This window comes from Hyperolius riggenbachi, chromosome 3 (assembly GCF_040937935.1).
Source record: "Hyperolius riggenbachi isolate aHypRig1 chromosome 3, aHypRig1.pri, whole genome shotgun sequence".
Classification (NCBI taxonomy): Eukaryota; Metazoa; Chordata; class Amphibia; order Anura; family Hyperoliidae; genus Hyperolius; species Hyperolius riggenbachi.
This window is the reverse complement of record NC_090648.1, coordinates 135,964,759-135,985,809: the sequence shown is the minus strand read 5'-3', so window position 1 is coordinate 135,985,809 and position 21,051 is coordinate 135,964,759. Positions and strand designations below refer to the sequence as shown.

The 21,051-nt window shown below is 44.0% G+C and overlaps 1 protein-coding gene across 2 annotated transcripts in view; it reads right to left on the bottom strand.

Moving 5' to 3' along the window:
* Positions 1-21,051, bottom strand: part of PLPBP (pyridoxal phosphate binding protein) — a 69,534-nt gene that overhangs the window by 22,989 nt on the left and 25,494 nt on the right. The window contains exons 5-8 of one of the 2 annotated variants that reach the window (XR_011030231.1): positions 15,437-15,571; positions 15,192-15,334; positions 6,410-6,508; positions 5,541-5,714 (exon numbers count right to left, since the gene is read on the bottom strand). Coding sequence is in view for 1 of the 2 variants with exons in the window: in XM_068274960.1 (XP_068131061.1) it covers positions 5,625-5,714; positions 6,410-6,508; positions 15,192-15,334; positions 15,437-15,571 (467 nt within the window). In the remaining variant the exon portion in view is untranslated. Of the gene's footprint in view, positions 1-1,611; positions 5,715-6,409; positions 6,509-15,191; positions 15,335-15,436; positions 15,572-21,051 lie in introns of those variants that run through there. The other variant, XM_068274960.1, reaches the window with a different exon arrangement.

Sequence of the window (21,051 nt, the reverse complement as noted above, 5' to 3'; positions counted from 1 at the left end):
TCCGGTCCCCCGCTGTGGATCACTTCTGGTATTTGCAACTTTAATGTCGCAAGCCACTGCCCCTGCGTGTCCTCTCTCCCGGTGACGTCACCAGGAGCTTACTGCGCAGGCGCAGTACATGTACTGCGCAGGAAGCTCCCGGGGACATCAGTGGGAGCGAGGACACGCAGGACTCGCAAATACCGGAAGTGAGCCGCAGCAGGGGACCGGTGTAATATCAGGCTGTGCTGCCTGTATGCTGCTCAGCACACTCAGCCTAAACATCATCACGTGCTCGAGCCTCCATCAGCCACGTCGTCCTCATCTGTCGACAAATTACTGCGCATGCCCAATTTACTGCTGCTGCACAGTATTCTCAATGTCTCTGCCTGCCTCTGTCCCCCGCCAACAACATCAAAATCTGCCCACTGTTGTCCCCGCCATGCTCGCCCCCCCCCCCCCCCCCCCGTGAAATGTTAAATATATTTGCAACACTTGGCACAGAGAAAGCCCAGTGCATGAGAGCGGCGGCTGTAGCCTAGCAGTGGTGAGGTTTGTTAAGTCACTTGTGGGGGGCTGAAGCCGACACGGGCATTGTGTAGTAGCATAGAGACAAGCGCAGTGCTTTGTGCACGAATGATGACAGATCTGTCAAACCTGCGGTTATGTGATGTAGAAGATGTACGTGCGCACACAGCAGCACAGCCTCTGGGGCAGCACTAGGAGCATCATTTTGGCATTTTTTTTTTCTTTATGGGGGTTACAGTACTCCTTTAAAAACAAACTATTATTAATGTTTTACTACAATATTTATCAACATTTAAATGGCATGCACCACTTTGAAAGCCTGTGCTCACCCTGGTATGGTAAACAATATAACAGGTATCCCTGGACACAAATGTTATAGTAATACACTGTAGTGTTTCCAAACAGCTTTGAAGCATTTCCTGATTAAACTAATCAGTATGTTTTCAGAATATGGGAGAAAAATGGAGTGTCCAGAGAAACCCACACAAAAACCAGGAACAACATCCAAACTCCATGCAGATTGTGATCCTACCCGAGACTTGAACCAGTGACTGCATCACTGCAATGCAAGAGTGCCATTCACCACATCATGGTTTACATTTCCTTTATAGCGCACGCTATAAACGGATAGAAAACATACATACTAGTCTTATTCTAGCTGAGCTATAAATTTTTTTGAAAAAGTCACATTTAGAAATTCTGAACACAGTCACTGAATCAGGAAGATACCATTTATTGGCTAACTTTAGAAGAAAAAGAGAAAGCCTTCAGCTGGTGGACCTTCTTCAGATGCTCATTCAATAATTCTTACCATAGTTGGCAAAAACTCTTTTAAATGGAAAGATACCTCCACCTAGTGGCTAACTTTGGTAATACCAGTGTTTTATCAAAGTTGGTTTCCCACAATCTGAATGGGTGTTTTTTTTCAATCCAAGTCTGTCAAGTAGGCTTGCAATCAACAGGGATGTGACTTAGAGACAAATATTTTATCATTTGGTACAGTAAAATTGGTGGTCAGCTAATCATTACAAAAGCCGTTGAGATGCTTATTAAATTAATCTGCTAACATGGAGGACATCAGCAAAAGTAAAGAAAATCTCACCATTCTGTCTCAACAAATACATTTATTGCATCATAGAGCAACATGTGTGTACATTTTAATCTTGTCACATTCATTAAGATCAAAATACTTACGTAACAAGTTAACATTTAAATATAATGTGCTTCCATGTAAAAGATAATAGGAGGTGAATGCAAACCACAGCTCATAACAAATCCACTATTACATAGGTTATACAGTCCACCCAAAAAATTATAAACAGGAAATTCTACCACACTGATTATGTCATTGTATTAGACAGTTCCACCAAATTTTCCTAGTTTTTCCAAATAATCTTCTAAAGAGAAGCACATTGTGTTTAAATAGTCATTACAAGATATTTCTGGTCCTGATATGATGATATTTTACAAGAACTGTGATAAACCAGACTACTCTCCAAACTAAAGGGTAAATGAGGCAACAATGAAATCTTCATGTATTGCATGCGCAGACCAGATACATCACGTACTAGTTGCAGTTTTCAGAAAAAAAAAATCATTGAAAATATCCAATTGAAGCCAGAAACAGATTTAAGGGAAATGAGTCCCAAGTAACAACATTGGCTTCCCCCGATTTACACCTGACCTTTCTGGTAACGCAAGATGGAGACAGGGCTTGAGAGATGTCAGCCAGATCCCTGGACACCCACCAGGCCAAAAGCACCTGCCCATGCTTCTCTGCAGATGACCCAGCCCTATTAAGAGCCCCCATACTAATGTGACTACAGTATGTGCCTTTTAGTACCTGACTACAGGCGCCAGAAGTGGCGAACTGTCAGTCTAGGACACGCCTTCTTCCATACTGGTATTCTGGACATGTTGGTCTTAGTATCAGAATTCAAGAAGCATCTCCAGCCTGCAGTACTAGAACTACAGCTTTCATTTGCATTACAGGAACTATGAGTTGGGATGAACCTTTTTGAAAAGGCAATGACAAATACAAAGAACAATGACCAATAAAAAACACTCAAAAGAATAAAGGGTGGACGCTTGTGTTTCTTTGGGTTAATGTTCTTTGCAATACACATATGTATTTTAGTTTCACTATTAGTCAATGATATGAATAGTTTGCAGTGAAGACATTCAAAAAACCGGTAGCTTACCTTGAAGGTGACATTTTACAGCACAGAACTGCAATTTTTAAATGCAAACAGACTATAGCTGAATAAAAAATAACCTGTAAGTTGCCACTGAACACTAACATTCACAATAGCCACACTGGTCAAATCACAGTGTGCAATTAAAGATGGACGACTTCCTCCACAAAAACTGCAGATTGATGTTACAAACTATGACAACTCTTCCCTCACTGCACCACATCTCAACTGCTTTAATCTGAATCTCAAATCTTATGGTTAACCAATGAGGAGAAAATAAACGGCCAATCACAGGATGTGGGCAATGGTAGATCGGCAACTCTTGCAGCAAAGGAACTGAAAGTTGTGAAATGTTCTTATACGGTATTCTGGAACAAGTGTCAGTAGCAACAGAGTTCTGCCAATGACAAATGATTTTCAGGGATATTTCACAGCTAGCAAATGATCACTTCTGTTGTAAATAATCCTATTGCTGACATTGACAAGAGCATCTGGACAGCTCATGGCAGCAATTCATTGACTTGTCTGTCATGGACCTCCAGAATATGGATAGCTGCATCTCTGAGCACCTGTACCAGATCTTTTCCCAGGTGTCCTGGGCATTTTGGTGCTGCTAGTGACAGGTTAAAGGTTTGAGCTCTTCAGATTCTGAATACTCTGCCCCTAATGCTGCACTTGGCTGCTACTGAAAGTTTGCCTGATTGATGCCAGAGACTTAAAACTTACAGAGGAAGTCAGTCTTGAGCTTCTCTCAAGCTACAGGGATTGATAAAAAGGAACAAAAAACCTTGCCCCAGAATGCACAGCGGCTCATTTTTGGTTTTGGGTACTAGCAGTCCTGAGACTCAAAAATGTAAAAGGTATGCTGAAATCCTGCTTTATTTAGACTGTAAAATGGATAATATATATATTTTAAGGGCACTTCTTTCATTTTAGTATGATTTTTATTTTGAGTTTAACCTCACTTTAAGATACTGGCCCTTATAGCTCTATGCATGCAATAACCTTCACTAGCGAGAGAGCAGCCGAATCACAAGACTCAGCACCAAATGTTGCACTCCACAGGCCTCGTTGTCTTCATATCTGATTTGGTGTGAAATAATTTTCCTACAACATGTTAGCCTGTCATACATAACCCTGCCATTTGTCCCTTATGGTTAACCAGTATGCTATGCATCATTCTCCCAGCACACTACACCCTCTGTACACATCACCAGCAGTACATCACCCCTTATCCCTAACCTAGTATATATTGTCCAGACGGTATGCTATGACTGGAGGATTAAGAAGTGCTGTGTGACCAACATTAGTCACTGCAGACACTGTAGAGGGGTGTCAGAGGCATAATGTGCAGTGCTGGACATTTGGTGATGTGAAAAGATAACTGCTGTTACCCAGTGAGGAGGACTCACAGGTATACTCTAATATTGTGCCATTTTGGCAATCGGTTTGGGAAAAAAAGAATGGCTGCACACCTGATCATTAATGACATGTGGAAATAATAATTCTATGTTTAATCACACCTCTAGTTTCATACGCACATTCTGATAATGGTAATGTATTACCGTGGTGTGACATGAGTTACTAGGCTACTTTCTATGTTGCCCTGAGTCATTAGTCCTTTATGAATTTAAAGGGTACCTGTAGTTGGCCCAAAAAAAAAAAAAGGAAAGTTACATACTCACCTAAGAAGAGGGAAGGCTCTGAATCCCATAGAGACTTCCCGATGCTCTCAGCGCTCCTTCGCTGAGCCCCCCATTGCAGCAATCAGACTTTAATGTTGAAGAAACCTCCAGGTCTCCTCGGAAGGCTTTGGAAGTACTCAGGTCTCAAGTGCTTCCGAAGTCGAGCGGCTCCATACTGCGCATGCGCAGACTCCAACGTGCACACTACGGAACCGCTCGTCTTCTGAAGCACTCAGGTCTGAAACCTGTCCGAAGAGGGCCGTAGGTGCAGCCGGCTGGAAAATTGAATGGAGGACAGTGGGGAAACCAGGAGACCAAGAGAGGACCAGGAAGGCGCTATAGAACGCAGAGCCTTCCCACTCCATAAGCAAGTATCAAACGTTCTTTAAAAGTATCCTGAAGTGAGAGGAATACATAGGCTGCCACATTGCCTTCCCATTTTAAAATGTTATATTCCATGGTGATACGCTGACCTGTTGGCTTAAAGGGAGTCTGGAGCTATTCTGAAGAGAAAAAAAAAAAAAAAAAAAGATACTCACCTAAGGAGAGGAACGGCTCTAGGTCCTATAGAACCTTCCTGTTCCCCTCCTGGTCCCCGCATTCCACCAATGGCTACCCCTGTGGGTCGGAGACTGCTCTCGTCACTTCGAAAGTCTTCAGAAGCCCCAGTGCACCCAAAAACAGGCCTAGCCATACTGCACATGCGCAAGCACGCTCTCTTGCACAGTACGGAGCTGCCCGTTTTCAGGAGCACTCGGGCTCCCGAAGACCTCCAAAGTCTCCCACAGTGAGGAGATTTGAATGGAGGAGCCTACGGTGGAACGAAGGGACCAGGAGAGGAACAGGAAGGCTCTATAGGACCCATAGCCTTCCTGTTCCTTAGGGGAGCATCTATATTTTTTTCCAGAATAGCTTCACACTCACACCTTGACTGATTCACAGACCTGCAACACGCATGCAGGTAGATAGCCAAGTGAGTCAATACACTTGATCTGCACACTACTTCTGGGTCGGTGACTCAATGTATAATGGCACAGGACCAACACAGCAGACAAGTAAGAAGTTTTTTTCCCCCCTCAAATTAAGTCAGCAATGCTTCCTCCCACTTCAGGAACTGCAAGCCAGAGTAAAAGTAGAACAGTTCTTAGCTTACATTCTTTGTGAATGTATTCTAGAAATATATCATCACTGTTGTTGTGCAGATAAGCTGTCTGCCAAGTTTTCTCTTATGTGCCAGCTATACTTGTTCTTGCTTTGCAGGCTTCGTGTAGTCTCGTTCACCGAAGATAGTGCTACCAACACGTATGTTAGTGGAGCCTACTTCAATCTGCAGAGAGAGAGAGAGAGAGAGAGAGAGAGAGAGAGAGAGAGAGAGAGAGAGAGAGAAGAACATCAGTATTAGAAAGGGCATAGCAGAACATAGCAGGAGAAACCCAAGTGGGATGAAGGCTTGCCCATAAATACAATAGCAGCTGAGTGAGAAATCAAAAACAAATTTTTAAAAGCAATTTTGGTACTAAAACCATCAATTTCAAGAGCGATTTCAAGGAATGCGATATTGGTCGCTGCATTCCCTGAATTGTTCAGAAAATGCTGCAGAACCTGCATTTGAGATTTGGGGAAATTGTCATCACTCCTGTGGAATCATTGCCATAGGCCTTCTTTAGTCTACAATTTGTTGCTGAAACAACTTCTGTAGGCCGTAGACCTTACTTTGCTGAAATTCCTACAACAGCAGACATACTTCAACAGACCATTTTCTGGAGGAGTGATCAGAGTGATCCATTGGGGCAGATTTCTCTGGTGGCACATTGGGTACACATTGTGTAGCTATAAAAATATGTCAATAAATGAATCTTATCTCCGGGAATTTAGCTTAGTAAACCTCTCTCTCCCCAGTCCCCGTATAACTGTATAGAGTAACAAGGAACAGAATAATCTTCACCCATTACAAAGAAATGCTGACCCTGAATTACTTTGCATCCCAGGGAATTATCATCAGGCAGGTATGTATATACTCACTGCATGCTCAAAGTCAGAAGACATTCCCATACTCAGCTCCACCTCTTCCACCGGAAGGCCCAGCTTCTCACATACCTCTTCACGCTGTTTTAGCAACAACTGTACAGAGAACAAACACAGAACTGTTCATAATGGGGAATAGCTAGGGTATGAGTTTCTCAAATTCTGTTACAGACATTACAGTCTATGTTAAGTCACTGATTTTCCTCAATTCATGATGCATGGTTTATTGTTGCTATGGCCAGCTGTGGCGCACCCTCAAGCTTTGGCTAGCGAGGGGTCTGCGTCAGTTTGAGAACCAGGGGTTTGCCGGTGTATACTATAGCTACAAAGCTGCCATTGGCCTTTAGGGTCATTTCAGAAGTGCTGAAGCATTAGAGCCTATTTTAACTGCATTTTGTAGGAAGAGGGTACATGACACACTAGAATGTTACAACACACTTCACTTATGCAAACAGGCAGCATTGAAATGAAAGAGTAAGTTCTGCATCTCTGCTTTCATCCAGCATTTGCTGTACAAGAACAGGGAAAGACTTTCAGTGTAAAATGGGCTCTTGTGAACATAAGAAAGAGAGTGCGATTACATACTGGCTGATGCAGCAGGAGGAGGCCGTCCAGATTCACAAAGGGTAAGATGTGCCAAGGCTATCCGGTCACCCGGCGGATCCACAAATTCCAACAGAAGAAGCAGACACCAACTTGAGAAAGGGGCAGTATGTCCCGAAACGTCATGCATCTGTGACAGTCTTCTTATAATTCAATAGAAGAGCATTGTACACATGGATGGTGCCAGCTTCTTCTGTTGGAATTTACATACTGGCTGATTTGTTACAATCACTCCAGGCATGTTCTTCAGCACAGATGTTATAGGGAAAGAAGATGCTGAATTAAACTACACACAAGGCATTGTTTCTATAGTATTTGTATGGCCTAAAAGTCAAAGAGGAGGGGGGCGTGGCTTGACGCGCAACTGTGATGGCTGCTTAAACCCGGAGCTCCCGCAAGCCCTCCGCTAAAGCTTCCTCTACAAGCTACCCAGCTGACCCAAAATGAGTGTCCGGACTACTAGAAAGCAGCAAGGCACCACACTCGAGGCGGGTGGCACTCCCGTACCCACAGGCAAAACGGTCCCAGAGATTTTCCGCCAGCAGAAACAGACCACACAGGCCACAAAGATGGCGCCGGTGGGTGGAAATGATACATCGCAACCGTCTTCCCCAGAGTCCACGGCAAGTGTAAGTAGCAAGAAGACAGATCAGCTACATAGATCCCCCACACTTGCAGACATGCATGCCATGGCAGAAGACATAAAGCGCACATTTCAAGACGCCATAGCTAACATCCGCACAGACATGGCGGGTTTTAGCAGCAGACTAGCGGTGGTGGAAACTGAGGGGAAAAAAAGAGACACCCGCATTGATAAACTACAGCGGTCCTCAGACCACCATGACACCAGGCTGTCGGAACACGCTAGACATCTAGAAGATCTAGATAATAGGGGCAGACGGTGCAATATCCGCGTCAAAGGGATACCAGAAACCGTAAGCTCAGAACAGATCCCACAGGCCCTGGCGGCCATCTTTAACAATCTTCTACAACGTGCAGAAGACACACTGATCCCCTTTGTTAGAGCTCACAGGGCCCTCAGACCACGAGGTGGAGATGCTGACCTTCCAAGAGACATTATATGTTGTCTTGAGTCATTTCAAATTAAAGAAAACATCATGAGAGCTGCTAGAACACAGGATGAGATTCTATTCAACACCACTCCTGTCCAGCTATACCAGGATCTATCACTGATAACTCTCAACAAGCGTAGAATTTTGAAACCTCTCTTAAAGGTCCTTAAAGAGAATGGCTTCTCTTACAGATGGCGTTTCCCATTTGCATTAACAGTGCTTCATGAAGGCAAAGTGGTCGCATTAAGATCTCCCGCGGGCCTACCCGACTTCTATGATGACCTGGGCTTAGATCATATAGACATTCCAAACTGGGAGACTGCTCCAATGTTTCCGCGCTCAGACGCGGTTTCCTCCAAAGGTCCCCGCCGCAACCAAGGGAATGCTAACCGCATCAGACACAGATCCGTTAGCAGCAACGGCGAAGAACCTAACAAAAGACCTATTCTCGACCGACAAGAGCGGGATTCCTCAGACGACGACTAAGTAGGATCTACCTAATACTACATTCTGACCGTGTAAGTCATTTCTGCTGCCTATGAGAACCCCGGATGTTTCTCCCCGCGAGCAGCCTTACTCTTGCGATCATAACTGTATTACTCACCGGCTGGCAACGATGGCACGATCCCCTCTCTGAGTCCTTTCTCCATCAGGGGAAAATGAGGTTGCCTCAATTCATCACCCCCGATAGGACACAATGACATCCAACCTCCTTATACTGCTGGTATTTATATCATAGACTCACGGTTACACCTTTAATGGTATTTATGAGGCCACCTAGCTTGAAAAGTCCTCATGTGCAATAATTGTTATATCTGATGATGTATTTTCTATGCATATAAGTAAAAATTTCAGGCATATTAATAACTGACCAGTTAACCTTAACATAAGTGTCCGCCTGTACGATCTCTAGCTAACTTATTCATGCCTACAGGAAAAGGGGGTTATATGTGAACACACTGACAGAGAAATATCTATTTCCCTCCCCCCCTCCTCCTTTAAGTATACAAAGATTGGTCACTTGTTATAATGCTTATCTTCCAAATTTAATAGAGATTGGATATATCAATAGTATTTACTGACTGCATAATGTGTTCTTAACTTGCTGCAATGAGACTGGGAAACCTGTTGGGTCTTGCATAAGGGTGTGGTGGCCTGAGTGGGATCGGCATCGACCACACACTGAGAGATTTCTCTCCTCGTACAAAACCATGGCCCCTTAAAAATCCCTACTCCTTGATATCTTCATAAGTATGAGGCTCACATAATTGCTTGCCGGTTCCTCTCGGGTTACCTATATACCTTTTCCCCAAAGAGTGTCACTGATAAGTCTAGAGATAGAGCATAAGCCTCTCTTTATACTTTGTTATGGTTTCTAGTGTCTAAGCACAGAGGCGTATAAGGGATAGAAAGATAGGCTCACTGAAAATGTTTATTACATAACTGTAAATGGTTGCCTTGCTGCTTTAGTTTGGGTTTACTCTTTAACAATACTAATTAACAATAGAATAGCTGGTTCTAGCAACCTCTACACCCTGTACAGCGGAGGGTGCGGTTATCCAATCGCCTTTTCGCCTATAACACCTCAACTGCCGATTAGACCTACACGGCAGAGATTAGTCATTACAGATTCTGGGTGTCTTCTACATCCCCACACAGTGTATGTACTAGTTTTATATACACTGAATACATCTCCCACTAATATAGTAGGTGTTGGTTTGATAAACCACACCTACATAGGGAGTAATCTTCTCTCTTTCTGCTAGACTCAATAACTCCTACTACCCCCGTTACCCTGGTCACACTCTCATCACACAACAATTGATGCAGTTTTGGCTGCTTCGATTCTGGGTGTCTACAATCCTTACCTCCTTCCTTCCCCCAACACCCTCCGCCATTCCCACATTTCCCTTCTTAGTTCGAGCTCTTATAGCCCTATTACCTGACATAACACATACTTCTTTAAATAACCAACTACCAAGGGAACCCTCTTTTTCGTACAAAATGACTGAAGCATCCAACACCTGTCGGACACAACTAGCTTGGAAATTCCTATCACTTAATGTAAATGGGTTGAACATTCCAACCAAAAGATCAATGGTTTTCGATTTTCTCAAGAAAGAAAAGACTCACTTTGCTTTTCTCCAGGAAACACACCTCAGAACAAACCATATACCATCTAGATTTGATAGACACTTCCCAACAGCCATACATGCCACATCCCAAACAACTAAAACAAAAGGAGTCTCTATTTTTATCCACAAAAACGCTCCTTTTCAAATAGATGAGGTGGAGAAAGATCCAGACGGAAGGTTCCTGTTTGTAAAAGGAAAGCTTAACAATCGAATCCTTACTTTAGCAACAATTTATGCTCCTAACAAGCAGCAGCCTTCCTTTATCGCTTCAACCCTCAACCGTCTTTCGTATTTCACATCAGGCATTCTAATTCTTGGAGGCGACTTCAACATACCCTTACAACCACTAACAGATTGCTCGAACGGCTCCTCCACGCTTTCTTACAGGGCTCTTAAATTTATTAGGTCTACCCTGCAAAGATTGACACTCATGGACCCCTGGAGAATATCACACCCTCAGGAAAAAGATTACACATTCTTCTCCCCCATCCATCAAAAGTATTCGCGCATCGATTACTTTTTTGTCTCACAAAGGGACCTGTCACTCATACGCAATTCATCCATTGGCTCCAAGACAATCTCGGATCACTCTCCTGTTTCTCTCATTGTAAGTTTCCCCGAGAAAATAAGCAAATCTTGGTGCTGGAGACTCAATCCACAAATTCTAGCCGATGAGGCTAGGGTAGCCACCATAACATCAGCACTAGATGATTATTTCCACGACCACAAAAACACTGATACGTCCACTCTTACCATCTGGGAGGCCCACAAACCTGTAATCAGAGGGCGCCTGATTCAGATGGGAGCAAAACTGAAAAAAGAAAAAGAGGAGGGAATTATCAAACTCTCGGAGGAGATATGCAAACTAGAGAAGCTCCATAAACAATCCCTTGCTACACAAACATTAGAAACATTAACAGAGCGCAGAGCCAGACTACATTCCCTATTATTTACTGAGGCCAAACAAAAAATTTTGTCAGGGAAAAAAATCTTTTATGAACTGGGAAATAAGAGTGGTAAATACCTAGCTAAAGCTCTTCGCCAAAAAATGCTCAATTCCCATATTCTCACCATCATTGACGCCAAACAGAGTAAGCTATCTAAGTCAGAGGACATAGTTGAGGAATTTCGTCGGTTTTACAAAGACCTGTACAATCTGCAAGACTTACATCCAGAGAAAAGGCCGCATGCTTCTAGAGCTAACAAAATTGCAGATTACTTAACCAATTTTTCCTCTCCCCTTAAAATCTCGCAAGATGAATTTAAAGACCTAGAAGCTCCAATATCTGAGGATGAGTTTCTAATGGCGGTTAGAAATCTGAAACCTGGCAAAGCACCTGGCCCTGATGGGTTCAGTTCCCACTACTACAAACTGTTTGCCAGGGTGTTGGCTCCAGCTTTTACCTCAGCTTTTATGTCAATCAACTCAGACACAATTCCCTCCTCTCAATTTCTTGAAGCCCACATAACTGTGATTCCTAAGCCGGGGAAGGACGTCAAGCTCTGTTCAAATTATAGGCCCATTTCCCTTCTCAACCTGGATGCCAAGATATTTGCTAAAATACTGGCAAATAGAATTATCCCATTTATTCCTGACCATATCAAAATAGACCAATCGGGCTTTATCCCAGGTAGAGAGGCCAGAGACAATGTGATGAGAGCAGTGGGTGTTGTGGCCCTCACTAAAAAACACAACCTTAAAGCCTTCCTTCTTTCCACCGACGCCGAGAAGGCCTTTGACAGGGTGGCGTGGGACTTTTCCCGCGCTGCCCTGTCACACCTGGGTCTGGGCCCCAACATTTTAAATTGGATAAACCTACTATATTCCAATCCCTCCGCCAAAGTAAAGGCCAATGGCTTGCTTTCTGATAATTTTACCATCACCAATGGCACACGCCAAGGGTGTCCCCTTTCACCTCTGCTATACATAATCACTCTAGAACCCTTTCTTAACGCCGTGAGAGCAAACCCTGCGATTAGAGGTATACACACGAAATCCTCAAACCATGTAGTATCCGCTTTTGCAGACGATTTATTATTTTTTCTCCAGGATCCCCTAACCTCTATACCCAATCTAATGAAGCAATTTGAACAATTTGGCTCTCTCTCAAACCTTAAGATAAACTTTCACAAGTCAAGAGCCCTAAACATCTCACTCGACCCTGAAACAGTCAAACACTGTCAAAAAACATTCACATTCTCCTGGTCACCTGAATCGCTACACTACTTAGGAATAGATATCCCACAGAACCTAAATAATATCTTTACAAGTAACTTTATCCCATTAAGCAGAAAGCTCAAAGCAGATCTAATATCCTGGGGCTCCCAAAAAAAGCTCTCCTGGTTTGGCAGAATAGCTTCTGTCAAAATGACCTTGCTTCCAAGATTTTTGTATGTTAGCCAATGTCTCCCGATTTCCCTACCGCCATCTTATGTTAGAGATCTCCAATCTGCTATCAACAAATTTATTTGGGAAGGGAAACCCCCAAGAATCAAGAAATCAATCTTGATCCTCCCCAAGGAAATGGGAGGCATGGCACTCCCCGATGTTCACACTTACCATATAGCCTCTCAACTAAGCAGAGCCATTGAATGGTCCAACTATACTACACCTAAACAATGGGCACTGGTTGAGGGAGAAAACTCTGATCTCCCTACCTCTGTTCTGGGCTGGTCTGATTTCCCTCCCGCCACGAGAAATAGTTGGGAAAACCCTCTGATCGAAGCTACCATCAAGAGTATGCGCAAATATCTACCGCCTAAGGGCTTGGCGTCCTTCCCTAGCAGACTCACCCCCCTTTCCAACAACCCCGCGTTCTCCCCAGCAAAAGACATAGCCTTTCTTAAAAACTGGTCCAATGGTGGTTGCCCTAGACTTCAGGACTTCGTCAACAATGGTACAGTTAAGTCTCTACCTGTCATTAATGCAATGAGAGCTGAGTGCCAACTTTCGCAATGGCAATATTTCCAACTCCGCCACTTTACTCATACAATCTCCAGTAAAGTTAACTGGGCCACACCAGTGTCCCCCTTTGAGAAACTAATATGCAGTCAAGGACCGCATAAACATTTAATTTCACAACTCTACCAGATCCTCCTTACAAGCCCACTACCTAACAAAACGAGATTTCAGGAGGAATGGGAGAGAGATCTGAATACACAGTTTACCAATGACCAATGGCAAAAACTCCTCTCCCTTAATCATAGGGGATCCATGAGTGTCAACATACAGGAACTAGGATACAAACTCCTAACCAGATGGTACAGAACACCTAAACTATTACACAAAATTTTCCCCCCGGTGTCCGATAGATGTTGGAGATGCAATCATTCAGAGGGATCTCTTATACACATCTTTTGGGAATGCCCAAAGATCCAGAACTATTGGGTCCAGATCCACCAATTAATTAAAGACATAACTTGGGACAGGGTTCCCTTTACACCAGCCTCACTCCTTCTCCATGATACCACAAACTCGCATAAAAATTACAAAAAGTCTCTAGTAATTCACTTAATCAATGCAGCTAGAGCTCTTATTCCGGCTCATTGGAAAAAATCAGATGCACCCACGATTAGAGAATGGATCAGAAAGGTGGGAACAGTAGAGTCAATGGAGAGAATCATAGCTTGTGCAACAGACAAAATGGAAAGGTTTAATTACACTTGGGCTCTCTGGAACGAATTCCAAGTATCAGAAAAATATAAGCTTCTCTTGGACCATTGATATTTGCTTACAAATGTACCCTTCCTACATCCCTCTATCACCAATACACTATCTCCCCATAACGCACCCTAAGCGGTGGATTCTACTCCTTTTTAATGTCCACCCTATAGGGTCTCTCTCTTCCACTTTCCTCGTAGACTCCCAGAACTGGAAAAATGAGAGATGTGACTAGGATATAATACACCCCTTTCCATTGCTCTGATCAATCATATGCTACTAGTACGTCTCTCCTCTTCCGTAAACTTGCAAATAGCACAGTACAAATACCGAGGAGATAACCTCGGGCATCTATGACCATCCTTTAACACTATCATATCAGCATGTCCTAAGTTGTGGTGCCTTACAACAGTTGTATAAGCTTGTACTAGATAACAATAGCTTCTCTCCGTTTTGCATGTTCATGTTCATAATCCTGCATTTGGATCTATTTGCTAACGCTTATAGATGATTGTTAATAATCAGATTACATTTAGAATATTTCTTTCAATAAACGTTAATTGAAAAAAAAAAAAGTCAAAGAGGAACCGTAGTTAGAAAAAAAAAAAAAAAAAACTAATAAAATTGCTTTTTTTGTACAATATTTAGTCAGTGTTTGCCCATTGTAAACTCCTTCCTCTCCCTGATTTACTTTCTGAAATGTATCAAAGGCGGCAACATCTTTAGTACTGGCAGGTGATATCTGCAGAATAATTGTTTACTGAAAGTTCTAAAGCCAGTACAAAAGATACCTGGTCTCCCAGAATGCTCTTGGGGGGGGGATTCTGCATAATAAACAGCTTAGCTTAAGCCTCAGTTGGAGGGCAGGGCTACATACCAATATGCAGCAACACTGTATATAGGTATATGAAGTGTTTTTGGCGCTGAAACCAGGATATTTAATGTAAAAGTCCGTATCCTGAATAATGCACTGCATTCTACTATTTGTTGTTATAGTTCCTCTTTACATTTTCACTGCGTGATCCACATGGAGGATATGTAGAAACTATTGCATGATAAGGAAGTCTAAAGCCTTTTTTCACCTTTTTACTGGGCGCTGCATAGATACATCAGAGCACATACTATAAATGGCAGAACATCAAATCTCTATGATCATTCAGCTTGTGATCTGTATCAGATACAACATCTACAGACCAGGTGACCCTTCTTTGCTGCTTGTCCATGTAGGAATTACTTTCAGCAGAGCAGTATCCCATTCTGCCATATAGTACGGTCTACCACAGACACTACATTTATGGGCAGGTTACCTGGAAATCGGGATTCGGACCTTGGGTGAGATCATGGTCAAAACTTCCAATGGTCATCAGTCCCACAAACTCCAAACCTGGACATTTCTCCCTGATATGTTTCACCACATCTATAGTCCCAGAGGGAGGCAGACCATGTTTACCTGGGAGGAAAGTAAGAGAATTAAGAAATTAAACTTTAGTTTTAGAAGAGGAACAATAAAATAAAGAAGAATGAGAATATGAGCAGCCCATAGGTGAATTACTTTCTTCACTGCTGGTATTGACTTGCACCATGACCTTCAGCTTCTCAGAAGACCTGTTCTTCTGCCAGGAAGCACTGACCTTGTCAGCAAGACTCACAGAGTCCACAGTTTCCAAAATGTGAAGATTCGGGACACCTGGAGGAAGAAACAAAGAATGACAAGATAGCAAAACGGACATTCAGTATACAAGACTGACACAAGAGATTGCTATACTGTATTTGGCCAGCAACGATAACTGCATTTTCATTTTAATCAGTGATTTGGTCGGGATTTTGCAAGACTGCCAAAAATGTCAACTTCCTGGCAACTATGACAACAGGATTTACCAGAAATCCAGTCCATGGGACCAGCTTATAGCAATACCCATATATATATCAAAGCTTGGTGTAATTGACTTCTTAAAACAGAAGGAAATTTGCAATAATTCAGTTATAAATGAACAATTGTGGTTACCCACAATGCACACCTACTAAATATGCAAATTATCCCTTTTCGCCCTTGTTAAGCCAAGCAAGCATCCAGAACCGCTGGTTTATAGCAAGCCTATAGCTTTAAGTTTTACACAGCCATATCAAACCCACATGTAGACAGCCTGTGTACTGATGAGGACCAAAAGTCCGAAACAGGCTGTCTACATGTGGGTAGTTTGGGTCACCCTGAGCTGCTTGGTTACTCTGTTGTACTCGACCAAGCCCTATTTCATACAGCCTTATCAATCCCTTCCATGTACTGATGAGGACCAAAAGTCCGAAACAGGCTGTCTACATGTGGGTTTGATATGGCTGTGTAAAACTTAAAGCTATAGGCTTGCTATAAACCAGCGGTTCTGGATGCTTGCTTGGCTTAACAAGGGCGAAAAGGGATAATTTAGTAGGTGTGCATTGTGGGTAACCACAATTGTTCATTTATAACTGAATTATTGCAAATTTCCTTCTGTTTTAAGAAGGCAATTACACCAAGCTTTGCTTTTTTAGTAGGAGGGCTTTTTGGTTCCTTTTATCCCCCTATACATTCCATATATATCAGAGCTAATAAAGTCATGCAATAAAGTTTGTTAAAGAGACTCTGAAGCGAGAATAAATCTCGCTTCAGAGCTCATAAATAGCAGGGGCACGTGTGCCCCTGCTAAACCGCCGCTATAGCGCGGCTTAACGGGGGTCCCTTCACCCCCAAAACGACCACTGCGACACTTGGTCGCAGATTTGGTCGTGATTTATTGCTTCCTGGAGGCAGGGCTAACGGCTGCAGCCCTGCCTCCAGTCGCGTCTGTCAGCGGCGCATCGCCGCCTCTCCCCCGCCCCTCTCAGTGAAGGAAGACTGAGAGGGGCGGGGGAGAGGCGGAGATACGCGCTGACAGACGCGCGTGGGGCAGGGCTGCGGCGGCTAGCCCTGCCCCAACCAGGAAGCGCTCCCCGGGTGTATCGAGGGGGATTTGGGGGTGAAGGGACCCCCGTTAAGCCGCGCTATAGCGGCGTTTTAGCAGGGGCACACGTGCCCCTGCAATTTATGAGGTCTGAAGCGAGATTTATTCTCGCTTCAGACTCTCTTTAAGGCTGCGTTCACAGTAGGGTATTCAGCGATGTGGACGGTGTAAACCATCAGACATGTCCGTACCATGGGACATCTCCTAACTCTGACTTCTGTCCAATGTCCATAATTATTGTGCATGCAGTGGGTTAGCGTTCAGTCACTGCATCACATGGCATGGACAGAATAGACATATTGTCACATGTCTGAAGGATCCTACTGTATGTTTAAGGCCTCGTTCACACCGCATGAGTTTGTGTGCGGATTTGATGAACGCGTGCTGTGTGCGTTTTTGAAGGCACCCCAAAAATACATTGTAGTTTATGTATCACGTTCACATGTATGCGTTTCAAACGTACGCGTGTTTGAAACGCATACATGCATGCATGTCTGTGCGGAACGCGTACGAACGCACTATAATGCATGCCAATGGAAGCGCATTTAAAACGCATGTCATGCGATTTTCCATGCGTTTTTCTTCTGCGTGTGGCGGCGGAAGTGTATACAACTTCCTGCGTGACGCACTTCCTTTTCCACAATGCCGACCAAGAAGAGAGGAGGTCGCGGCTCAGGCTCCCGCAAAAACAGCGGCGGCGGCGGCGAAACCATACTCCGCAAGTCGCTCTGCACAGAGGAACTGATTCTCAGGGTGCAGGAGCACCCTGAGTTGTACGACAAGACACATCCCCGATATAAGGAAGGGAATCGTGCCGTGCTGATATGGATGAGCATAGCGCAGACCTTCTACACATTGGAGGAGTGGGAAGAGTTCACTGAACTGCAGAGAGAAGAGCTCGGTATGTATGTCTGTCTGTATGTATGTATGTTACTTCTGCTGCCACTGTATACCATGCTGCCAGGGGGGACCACTGCCAGGGGGGCCACTGTATACCATGCTGCCAGGGGGGGGCCACTGTATACCATGCTGCCAGGGGGGACCACTGCCAGGGGGGCCACTGTATACCATGCTGCCAGGGGGGACCACTGCCAGGGGGGCCACTGTATACCATGCTGCCAGGGGGGGGCCACTGTATACCATGCTGCCAGGGGGGACCACTGCCAGGGGGGCCACTGTATACCATGCTGCCAGGGGGGACCACTGCCAGGGGGGCCACTGTATACCATGCTGCCAGGGGGGGGTCACTGTATACCATGCTGCCAGGGGGGACCACTGCCAGGGGGGCCACTGTATACCATGCTGCCAGGGGGGACCACTGCCAGGGGGGCCACTGTATACCATGCTGCCAGGGGGGGGCCACTGTATACCATGCTGCCAGGGGGGACCACTGCCAGGGGGGCCACTGTATACCATGCTGCCAGGGGGGACCACTGCCAGGGGGGCCACTGTATACCATGCTGCCAGGGGGGACCACTGCCAGGGGGGCCACTGTATACCATGCTGCCAGGGGGGGGCCACTGTATACCATGCTGCCAGGGGGGACCACTGTATACCATGCTGCCAGGGGGGGAGGCCACTGTATACCATGCTGCCAGGGGGGACCACTGTATAATTTGTAATAATGAAATATATAGAAATCTGCACGTGTGATTGGACAATATCAGCCTTTTAAAAAAATATATCTTTTTTATATACACAGGATTTGATGCAAAAACACGCTGGAGATCAGTAAAAGACAGCTACATTAAAGATTTGAAATTGGAGGCTGCCGAAACAAGGAGTGGTGCCGGAGCATCCAAAAGACACCCGTACAAGTTTCGTGCAAATATGGAATTTCTACGACCATGTGTAGATTTACGCGAGTAAGTGTGTTTGCCAATGTGCTGTAAAATAAAGCCCCTCCCCTTGCATCTGAAATACAGAATGTTTTGGTGAACCCCAGCTGCTGTTTACGCACTATCATTGACCTTTTCATTTTCAGTTCTATTTTGTATACTGTTGTATAGTCATTCTAATATTTTATTCAGTACATAATTTTAATTTTTTTATGTCGTAGGACCGAGGATAACATTCCACCAACTATTACAATTGATGAAAACTCTAACATGGAATTGGAAGAAGAGCAAATTTCTACTGTCTCTCAAGAAGAAGGTAACTCTTCTGATGTACAAAGGAGTGCACCGGAAAGGGGAGGGCGGCAACTGTCATCAAACAAACGAAATGCTACTGATGTTGGGAAGAAACGCAACAAACACAATGACAATGAAGAATTGATGACTTCATTAAAATCCGTGGTGAACATAATGGAGAGAGAAAAAAATAGTGCATATGTTCTAGCTATTAGTTTGGTACCTATGATTGAAGAAGTCCCAAAGGATAATATGTTTACATTAAGACGTGCCCTAATAGATACTATACAAAACTGCATTCCAAAGCCTAATGATCCTCCTACCAACGTAAACCCTCCACTTTCATCAGCCCCAGTAGGTAGTTTTGATTTTACTGAACGTAGCTACACACAAAGGCATTTGCCTCAACACCCACCAACACCAGGTAGTTTTAGTCGGTCCAGTTCAGCTTTGCCCTCTAATGTACCAATCAGAGGTCGGCCAGGTCCCCAAGAAGACTATTTGCAAGGGCCAGATGTCATTATGTCACCTTACATGCATCCAAATGAGGGGAGATATTCTCATGGTGTTATGCAACAATTGCAAGGTAATGGTTCTGGCGAACCACCTTTACCAAATCCTCCTAGGTACATGTCACGTCCACCAACTCCGGCAGCAGCAGGGTCAAATGTTGACGTTAATGTACAAAATGATACATTACAGGCTACCTCACTCTCTTTCAGAGAATCATTGTACTTTGAGAACCTGTAGATTACTTGATGTGCAAGGTTTGTTGGTATTTTTCTGTTAAAAAGTAGTTCTTTAATATTTAAAGGTTACATTTTTGTTAATATTTTTTTTACTAAGGTAAAAAGTTGTATTGTTCACTTTGTTGTCATTATGGCACAATTATAGTTTACATTATACTGTTGCACTGAGGTTCAATACACTGTCATGAAGTGTAGAGTAGACGCTTCAAAAAAATCACTGTAGGGTACATCAACACTTCCTGCTAGGCTGTCGTTCATTTTCGACAGTACAATATGTGCACAGTCTGTCAGCTTCACGAATAATCACCTAGTTTCTATGTTCTGCATGGTACATTACTTTCGAAACAAGGTAATCAATCTACATGACAGACTGGAAAGCCGCTGTACTGTTGATATCAATGTCAGGCCAGCAGGAGAGTTTGTCAAACCCTTTCGTCCCATTGAAGAAGCGTGTGCATGACGCTTCATAGCACTTCTCCAGTGTAGCTTGATCCTATGATGTGAGAAGGTTATCTCACATGTAGTCAATGTACCAATACCTTATGGTATAACAGAGAGTATACGAAGCGTATAGAAATTCCAAAGATATAAGTAAGATGTTTTCACTATTCAATTTAGTAGAAAAAGGCAAGAAAAGGAAAGAAGTGCTCCATGTTAAAGGGAACCAGCGAAGATGAAATATACATACCTGGGGCTTCTTCCAGCCCAATATGCACGGATCGTTCTCACGCCAACATCCTACGCTGCCTGGATCTGCCGCCACGTGGTTCTGTCGATGACGTCAGTCAGTCAGTTGACGGACGTGGTAAATTCTCCCCTTCACAGGTTGCTCTCTCCATACGGAGATGCATGTTGCTTTCTACTGTGCAGACGCATGCGTTCATGTATGGAGGTAGCCCCTGTGATGTGGACAATTAGCCAGGTCCACCGGAAGTTATGGGACGGAACCGGCGGGTCCAGGAACCGTTGGATGTCGCCATGTGAGCGATTCAGGCTAATGGTGCTGGAAGAATCTCCAGGTATGTTTAAAATCCTTTCCTTTTCCAACCCCCAATTCCTTTCTGGTTCCCTGACAACCTTGTAATAAACACCAAACAGGGGTGATAGTGGGGGAACAACCCAAATTTTTGATTATTGCATAGTTGCTGTACCTATTGACCAGAGGGGCTTCCAGTGTCAACTAACATCGAGTAGTTCTCTTACTACTGCCCACAGAAGAGGAACTTTTTGTTTATTAAAAGGTTATACACTATGGAGTGCTCCTCTCCTTTTCTTTCTTTCTTTTGCATTTGAACTATAGTTCGCCCTTCA